The sequence below is a fragment of the Harmonia axyridis genome, chromosome 2 (genome assembly GCF_914767665.1).
Source record: "Harmonia axyridis chromosome 2, icHarAxyr1.1, whole genome shotgun sequence".
NCBI classification, from domain to species: Eukaryota; Metazoa; Arthropoda; class Insecta; order Coleoptera; family Coccinellidae; genus Harmonia; species Harmonia axyridis.
The window spans coordinates 16,038,619-16,048,634 of NC_059502.1; the positions used below are offsets into that span (position 1 = coordinate 16,038,619).

A 10,016-nucleotide genomic window follows, 5' to 3' on the forward strand; every position below is an offset into this window, starting at 1 on the left:
AAATTTCACTAAAAATATTTAAATACTATCATATCTTAATTGGTTAAATAAGTTTCTTTTCACTTGTGATTCTGCCTTAGAGTAATAAATATAGGTTAAGGGAGTATACATAATTATTAAGTATACCCAACATGCTTATCTGAACATAGTAAGATTTTAATATATTTTGAAATGACATTGATATTATATTATTAAAAACGTATATTATATTGAATGAAATCTATTCATTTCAATTATTTTTTATTTAATATGAACATTCGAATAATTTTCTTTTCAATTTGTAGTAACAAGCATATTTCTCATTGTTTCTACTTGCTTAAACCAGAGCTTAGGCATCTATGTAAAATTATTTCCCAGGATCTGTCATCGGTTGTTATGTGAACAGTGCATTTAGATGTTTCTAATTATTTTCTCCGATATATTTTAAGTTATCATGAGAATTTTATTTATTTGTGCTCTTCGTGGAGAAATCCGTTTATTCAGTAAAATATCATAATAAAGGTTATGATTAATTTAGCTTCATCTATTAAATTTGTTAGATCATGTTGTTGACAATATTCGCTTACCGAAAATGATGTATGCTCCCTCTATGTTCATTACTCTGATGGTTGTTGGTATATAATATCATGTCTTTCGAATTGTATTTTATTTCCAAAAACCTTAATTTCAACATCTTGTGTTTTTCATAGATACAAGTTACAACAGATGATCAAAACAATAGATCGGGAGTATTTGTTACTAATCAAAGAGGCCTGATGCCCCCCCTAGTTACAACCAATTTCGTTGTTCAAGATCAAGGCAATTGCAGTCCTCGTTTTATTCGCTCATCCATGTATAATGTTGCCATTACCAATGATATGATGAAGCACACTGCGGTTCCTTTCAGTTTAGTTATAAGTCCATTGGCAAGATTGGCTCCTGGAGAATTTAGTCCTCCTATTGTTAATTTTGGAGAACTGGGCCCTGTAAGATGTGTGAGATGTAAGGCTTATATGTGTCCCTACATGACTTTTGTAGATTCAGGAAGAAGATTTCAATGTGCTTTCTGCAAGGCTACAACTGATGGTGAGTGTCACCCTTTACTATAATAAAGATTTTAATGAATCATACCCTTTACTTTTGCGCGGTTTCCATTTTGCTCAAATGTCTCACGATACTATCCGGACGCTGTGTACACTGTAAAAATTCAGCTGAATGTCTTAAGAGGCCAAATATTTTGGTCAAGTATGGTAATTGTCGAATTTCATTTGATGGTTCCATAGCTTTACTTATATCAAATTTTGTTTTCTCAATTTTATAATCTTCTGAACCACTTATAGTTTAGATTTTCTTTGGTTATATGCATAGAGGGTCTTAAGAGGAATTAAGTATATTGAAGCAAAAATCTACAAAAAAAAGTATATACGAATTTGAACAAGGCAAAAGCTCTCCACTTCACTTCAGTATTTTTCTTATTTTTTTATATTCCATATAACGCATTTAAAATTTTTATTTCTTACGAATTTAATTTTAGTTCCTGCAGAATATTTTCAACACTTGGACCATACAGGTCAGAGAATGGATCGTTTTGAAAGACCTGAGCTTGTTCTTGGCACTTACGAGTTTATGGCTACAGCAGATTATTGTAAAACGAACACTTTACCTAAGGTGCCTGCAATTCTATTCATAATTGATGTTTCATATAATAGCATCAAGTCTGGTTTGGTGAAATTGTTGTGTTCTCAAATGAAGGAAATCTTACGTAATTTACCTGTTGATGATGGTCAAGATGCAAGCAAAATGAAAGTTGGATTCATTACTTATGACAACACTGTACATTTTTATAATATTAAGGTAAGTACTACAGAAATTCTCAAGGTTAAACACACTCTTTTATTTAAAGCTGTTTCAACGAAGCTATAACTAAGTTATAGCAAATAATGAACAGTTTCATTTTAGGAATCGGGAGTACTTCTTATATTGAGAATCGATAGAAGAATTTTATTTAATTCAAAAATAACTGAATGAATAATTTGTACTTTTTATATTCAGGGAACTTTAGCTGCACCACAGATGTTAGTGGTGGGAGATACTTATGAAATGTTTATGCCTCTTCTTGATGGTTTTCTTTCTACTCCAGAAGAATCTGAAGTTATTATTGATGCTTTAATGGAACAAATACCGAATATGTTTGGAGGAACTCGACAAACAGAAACTATTCTCCTTCCTGCAATATTAGCTGGTGTTGAGGCTTTGAAGGTAACAACTATCAATCAAATTTAGAAAACGTAATCAGTATTTAATTTGCATATTTGCGGGATCTCAGACTGATTTTATTTTCTGATTCTCTTTAGATACCTTTTTTTCAAATTTTTTTTGGGTGAATTATATTTGAAATACAACTTACTGTGTATTATTGTGTATACAATGTCATGTACTTTCAAAAAAATGTATTCTTATTTTCAGGCTTCCGAATGTAGTGGTAAACTGATGGTGTTTAGTTCAAACCTACCCACTGTAGATGCCCCTGGTAAACTCAAGAACAGGGACGATCGAAAACTTTTAGGTACTGACAAAGAAAAAACAATTTTGACACCTCAAAATCAGGCGTATAATCAACTGGGACAGGATTGTGTTCTGGCTGGTGTTTCAGTTGACCTGTTTCTTTTTAATAACTCTTATATTGATGTTGCTACCGTAGGACAAGTTTCAAGGTTGTCAGGAGGAGAAGTCTTCAAATATACATATTTTCAGGTACAACAAAATATTTATTTTTGAGAGTATTTTTTTTATTGCATTAGTCAAGCAGTTGAGGATTAATTACATGGATTTTCTCTAAAATTGTATGTTAAATCTCTGTACTTGTTTTACTTCTACAATAGAATGGCAATGATGAAAAAAAAACTCTGCCAATGTTCGTTCTTGTGCTTGAGTTTCTGTCGACTTTATATTGTTTGAGTGCATACATAAAATTGATTCCAGGCTGATATTGATGGAGAAAGACTTATTCAAGATATAATAATGGATATAAGTCGGCCGATTGGCTTTGATGCTATAATGAGAGTACGAACATCAACTGGTGTAAGACCAACTGAGTTTTATGGCCACTTTTATATGACAAATACCACTGATATGGAATTAGGTTCAATAGGTGAGAGTCATACTGCATATACTCTTTGTCAATGGATTCGTTATAATTTTAAATTTCACAACAAGAAATTTTAAAATTCTGATGTTTTTTTGCACAGCAAGCATAAATTTCATGAAAAATTACATGTTTACGAATTTGAATTAACACGCAAAATCACTTAATGAAACAAAGTTGGAATATCACTAAAAACATATACATGTTCTTTATATATTGGAAATATGGAATATTCTTAACATGATTGAGATGTCGTTATATAGAAAAATGCAAAAAAAAATTATATTTATATATTTTCAAAAATGCAAAAATTTTTCTACAGGGTGTTTCCTAAACATGCGGCAAAAATTCAGGGGGTTGTTCCTTGGAATATATTGAATATAAGAATATTTTGTCCTTTGATGATTTTTGAAAAACCTATTTGTTTCGAAGATATAGGGGAAACAAAATTTCAGATAATAACATTTTATTATGAAAAATTACATGAAAATTCAACTCAACCTACAAAAACTGTTGAAAATGACCACCTCTAGCCAGCATACAAGCATCCAATCTTCTCCTCATTGACTGCCGAACCCTTTCAAAAACACCAGGATCATTTCTTATTAAGTTACACCCAGCAATGATCCGATTTCGTTTAATCTGTATTCCTTTACCATCTGCACTTATCAATTTTTAGTCAAAAAACTGTCCGTTTTTAGTAATTGGAATGTTGTTAAACAAATTTAAAAATAAATTGTACCTACTTAGTAAACACAGTGCGGTACACATTTTTATTTAAACTATTATTAATTTTAAGAATATGAAAAATGTTGTTCGCCCTGTATCTTCGAAACAAAGAGGTTTTTCAAAAATCATCCAAGGACAAAACATGCTTAAAATAGTCCAAGGAACAACCCCCTGAATTTTTGCCGCATGTTTAGGAAACACCCTGTATATAACGACATCTCAATCATGTTAATGATATTCCATATTTCCAGTATATAAAGAACATGTAAATGTTTTTGGTGATATTTCAACTTTGTTTTATTAAGTTTTGTCCGAACAAATTTATTACAGCAACATGAGGTCCGCGATAATAAAAAAATTCATTATTAAACTGTTGAAACAATTTATTCCTTTGTATACTGGAAGATGAATGATGATTCATAATAGAAAATAACCAAGAACCATTCTTATTACGAATGAAATAAATAAGCTCAATTAGAATCGGAATATTGGCTATACGGCACAGGGTAGAAAACACAAACTTTAGGAATGACCTGATTTTGTGTATGTTTGCAGTGAAGATGCTGTTGTCATCTCAGATTTCCCATCCGTGACGCCATGCCATTGCTAAAATTAATATACTATCTAAGTAATTTCAATTTCAGTTCTTTATGATAGCTAATAGGACACACACAAATGGATTTTATATTGAAAAGTTATAGTTTCACTCCATGCTTATTGTTGAGTGTACATTCAATTTGAACTATAAATTTAATTAATTTTCTGTTATCACCTTATCAGTTTGTTCAACCAAGTATGTCACTGAGTGGAATGATTTTCAGATTGTGACAAGGCGGTGGCTATAGAAATTAAGCATGATGACAAACTCCATGAAGATGATGGCGTATATATTCAGGCTGCTCTATTATACACATCTTGCTCTGGCCAAAGACGCTTGAGAATCTGCAATCTCTCATTGAAAACATGTTCTCAGATGACAGATCTCTACAGGAGTTGTGATTTAGATACGCTAATTAACTACTGGTCGAAGCAAGCATTATTCAAGCTAATGGATAATAATCCGAAAGCTGTTAAAGATGCAATTGTCTCAAAGGCCGCTCAAGTATTGGCGACATATAGGTATGTTAACCTAGCTCAATATGTGATTGAATGTCCCATCCAAGTTAGGTAGGTTCTGTAACTATTTTAAGTAGTTTGAAGATGGAATGAACCTTCACCTTAAATATTGTAGAAATCTTCAATAATGTGATTTGAACTAAAAGGAAGACTTTGGACTGATAGAAAACAACATTTGAAATTGAATTCTTAGTTTGTCATATAGACTCCAACCTAATTCTTTGTTGAGATTTATCTTAGGTAGAATTTGTAACTATTTTCAGTAGTTTGAAAATGAATTGAATAGGTGTTGTACAAATCTTCAGTAATGTGATTTGAACTAGGAACAAGAGTTTTAAATTATATAAAACATGATTTAAAATCATTCATTCACACCAATCAGGAGCTCTCATTAAGTTCACATTATTTATGATCCAAATTTGACTCTTTACTCTGAAATTATAATAAGTCTGTCTTTTATTTTATAAACCAACTGGATTGCTTGAAGAAAGAATGTCTGCGGACTTCTGGCGTTTTCGAGCAATTCAATTTCATTATCAAATGAATTGAAAGACTTATTGCGAGAATTCAATCACTTTGGTATTACTGCTAAAATTTCAAAGAACGTATGTTTTTGATGAAACGTCAAGAACTATGGGAATTACTGATAAATGACTAAATGAAAACCATTGTCTAAAAAAATTATTCATAATACAGGATTAGAACTATTTAGAGGGGCACTACAGAGATATCGAAAACCGTTAGAGATACAGGGTGGCTTAAATTACGAAAAAGTTGCGTTATTTAGGGATTGGTGTGTTGGTGTTAACAGATCAAAAATATCTCCAATGGTTTTCGAGATATCTCGAAAAAACGGAAAATCGAGATTTTCTCATTTGCTTCTGGAGATAACTTCACGAAATTCGGTTGTAGCCATTATAGCCATATTCAATATAGAGGTTCTAATGGTTCATCAGAGTTTTTCTGTTTTCCATTATTTAGAAGACGCGATAGTCAATTTTTTTTTCTTGTGGACGCCATATTGGTTCTCCCTATGAGGTGATGAAGAAAAAAATTACGAATTCAACAATGTATCACACTCTACAAAAATATCGATCCTAGGTACGCAAATTTGAAGAGTTGTTATGTGAAATCATCACTTGACATCGCGTCTCTGAAACAATGGAAAACAGAAAAAATCTGAAGACACCATTAGTATCTCTATATTGGATAATGGCTATACACCAAATTTCGTTGAGTTATCTCCAAGAACAAATGAGTTATACAGAAAAAAAGGAAAAACTCGATTTTGAGTTTCTTTTGAGATATCTCGGGAACCAATGGAGATATTTCGGATCTGTTCACACCAATACACTCATCCCTAATTAATGCAACTTGTTTGTAATTTAAGCCACCCTGTCTTTCTAACGGTGTTCGATATCCCTGTAGTAGTGGCCCTCTAAATAGTTCTAACCCTGTGTATTCGTTATCCGTCCTACAATGAGGAAAATAATCAGGCAAATTATTTTAAATGGTGAATTTTCTGTTACAAAACAGTTACTAGAAGGGATAAAATCCCTTATAAGACATCAAACCATTTTAATAAATAGACATTTGAGAAAGTCTTCAATTATAGAAGTAGGATGGTGGGTTTCACAGTAGTAGTAGTAGTAGTAACTGTTATTTATTGCCTCTGAACAAATGGCCATCAAACTAAGGTCCTTCAGCCTGGGTTTCACAATAATTAGAAAATATATTAATCTTGTCCTAGTTTTAAATTCATTTATGGATGGTGGTAATGATAATTAGAAAAGAACTTTATTGCTCTTAACTTAAGGAAAGTCTTCGAATTAGATTAGAAAAAATCTGACATCAACTACAGTAACTTTGTTTAAGAGAAAAACACTCATAGGAAGCTTCTACTTGTTATTTTTTTAAATCTTCTGTTGGATTTACGAAAACTTGTACATTCGATTGAATTAAAAAAAGAATCACAATAACTATTAATTGATAATGAAAACAGTCAAATGAAAAGTTTCATAATTATTTGTAATAAATATTGAACTTTTTTCATTGGATAATATTTGTCCACATAAGTTCACTGATTTTTTAATCATTATTCAAAGATACATCAGTTGTCAGAGCTTAACCTCCTTAATATCTGAAAAATCAATTTTTTCATAAAACGTTCTTTGAGGTTACTGTGATTTTTTTTTAAGCGATATATAATGTTGATTACTGAACGTCTTTCAAATAGAGTGAGGTAATACATATTTTCATACTTGATGTTAGGACTATTATTAATATGTGTAGTGTGATTCTTTTCATTATTTCATATCTTTTTTTATTATGACTTATTGAGAATGTGTTATTTAACTTTAAAAATGTTATAGGAAAAATTGTGCTAGTCCCAGCAGTGCTGGTCAACTGATCTTGCCAGAATGTATGAAGCTTCTCCCACTTTACGTGAGTTGCCTTTTGAAGAGTGACGCCCTCTCAGGAGGTTCTGATATGACTGTGGATGAAAGATCTTTCGTGATGCAAGCTTGCATGACCATGGATGTGCCAACCTCGGTGTATTTCTTCTATCCTAGGTTGATTCCAATACACGACATGAATACAAACTGCCATGATATTCCACAACCTATTAGATGTTCCATCGAAAAAATGTCTGAGCAAGGAGTCTATATTTTAGGTATGTTGAAGGAAATTGTTTCATTGGTTCTAATTTTTACTATAAAGTACTTTTCTCCAATTCTGTGGTTATTCCGTTCATTCTTCCACATCTTGTAGAACAAAATCGTGCGAGAATATATCAGAAACGCACAGTTTTCATGGTTATATTTTATTATTCTATGTTGGCACTCCAAACTTTCCGCCACGGCTTTATCTGTCAATTCATCAATTTGCCTTAAAGAAATCAGTCCTGCCAACCAACATTTTTCAATGCAAAAATCACTAAATTATATTTATGGAAATATTTCATTAATTTCAATGAAAATGCAATGAATTAGAGAAAATAATGTATAATACTCGTACAGAAGGCTCATTCTACCACTCGTTCATTCCAAAACTCGCCACTTCGTGGCTCGTTTTTGAATTTTGAACTCGTGGAAGAATATCAATGCCTTCTGCACTTGTATTATAAATAACTATTCTCAAATTCTGTGGTTATTCCGTTCATTCTTCCACATCTTGTAGAACAAAATCGTGCGAGAATATATCAGAAACGCACAGTTTTCATGGTTATATTTTATTATTATATGTTGGTACTCCGAACTTTCCGCCACGGCTTTATCTGTCAATTCATTTGAAATTTGCCTTAAAGAAATCAGTTCTGCCAACCAATATTTTTCAATGCAAAAATCTCTAAATGATATTTATGGAAATATTTCATTAATTTCAATAAAAATGCAATGAATTAGAGAAAATAGTGTATAATACTCGTACAGAAGGCTCATTCTACGACTCGTTCATTCAAAACTCGCCACTTCGTGGCTCGTTTTTGAATTTTGAACTCGTGGAAGAATATCAATGCCTTCTGCACTTGTATTATAAATAACTAATAGCGTTTATATTTGCTTGTAAACGTTTTATGACGTTATTTTACCGCTAAGATGAATGTACTTTATATTTATGTATTCAATGACACATGCAAGGAAATGGCTTGAAAATTGACAGTGTTCTATAATATAACCTTTTTGGTTGTTGAGAATTTTATTTCAGTGTATATTTGCATAATTCTATTTCAACCTTTTTTTTATCTCTTTCATGAATATTGTTATTTACAGAAAATGGTTTACATATGTTCTTGTGGATTGGTTTGGGAGCTAATCCAGATTTTATACAAAAATTATTTGGTGTACCATCTGCTATACAGGTTAATATTGAACAATTCAAACTCCCAGAATTAGATAATCCAGTATCTTTAGCTGTTAGAAATATTGTTGAAGAAATTAGGAAACAAAGACATCGACACATGAGGGTGAGTACAAAATTAATATGTTATTTAAACTACTTACTGACTCATTAATCTAATATTATTATTATTATTATTATTCTATTTCGCAGCTAACATTAGTGAGGCAAAGAGAGAAGCTAGAACATGTTTTTAAGCATTTCTTGGTGGAAGACAAAGGTTTAGATGGCTCCCCAAGCTATGTTGATTTCTTATGTCACATGCACAAGGAAATAAGAGGTCTCTTGAGTTAGCGAAGTAATAAAATACTAATAATTTTGTGTAAAAATAATAAGATATGTTATAGGTATACTCTGGCATAAATCTTTTTTTCCCATTCGTTTTCACTTTCTTGTATAGGAGGAATTCATTCAAAGTATATTTTATTCTATGTTGTATTTTACAGAATTGTGTAAGCTTCAAATTTATTAATTGAACTGTACTCGTATTAACTAGGATAAATAAATTTGAACTTGATGTAATCAGAAAATGTTTTATTATATTAAATTCTGCAGATATATGTATGTTATTATAATTTATATAAATAAATGAATACATTTTTATTTTTAAATTATATATTATTATATATCAACCTTAAGACTATACTGTCATAAACAAACAAATTAAAAATCTAAATGACTAATGAAGGTTGATTAGATTCCTGAAAGTATTAATTTTTTTAAATTTCAACGAATTTCACAAATGATTTTTGTTATCAAATTCACTAATCTTAAATATATTCGCATCGAGAATTTCTGCAACATCTATTTGAATTTGAAATAATGGCGCATCTGCATCATCCACTGGTTTTATTCAATCATATAAAAAAACGAAATTTTCGAGCGTTTCATGAATTCGAAACTCAGCAGAAGAATCTGAAACCTGAATTCAATTGATATATTTCATCATTTATTCATAAGAATTCAGTTGAGCACGTTTATTGTTTATTACATTCCCAAATCATGTATTCGATTTAAATTTGAATCCATAAAAAATAATTACGCTTAAAATACATACATTTTTTCTTTCCTTTCTTTCACACTAAATCTATGAATATCAATTCACCAATCCAACTAAATCTGAATCAATCCGCTAGAGCGGTCCCTGGAC

At 31.1% G+C, this 10,016-nt stretch overlaps 1 protein-coding gene across 2 annotated transcripts in view; it reads left to right on the forward strand.

The window, feature by feature from the left end:
- The window catches only part of LOC123672759 (protein transport protein Sec24C), a 14,668-nt gene extending 5,191 nt beyond the window's left edge, over window positions 1-9,477 (forward strand). For both annotated transcript variants that reach the window (XM_045607032.1, XM_045607033.1), the window contains exons 5-13: window positions 690-1,065; window positions 1,514-1,833; window positions 2,032-2,238; window positions 2,446-2,733; window positions 2,962-3,130; window positions 4,675-4,972; window positions 7,342-7,643; window positions 8,740-8,933; window positions 9,020-9,477. In XM_045607032.1, the coding sequence (XP_045462988.1) occupies window positions 690-1,065; window positions 1,514-1,833; window positions 2,032-2,238; window positions 2,446-2,733; window positions 2,962-3,130; window positions 4,675-4,972; window positions 7,342-7,643; window positions 8,740-8,933; window positions 9,020-9,160 (2,295 nt within the window). In that variant the 3' untranslated portion in view covers window positions 9,161-9,477. The remainder of the gene's footprint in view (window positions 1-689; window positions 1,066-1,513; window positions 1,834-2,031; window positions 2,239-2,445; window positions 2,734-2,961; window positions 3,131-4,674; window positions 4,973-7,341; window positions 7,644-8,739; window positions 8,934-9,019) is intronic.
- The last annotated feature ends 539 nt before the right edge of the window (window positions 9,478-10,016 follow it).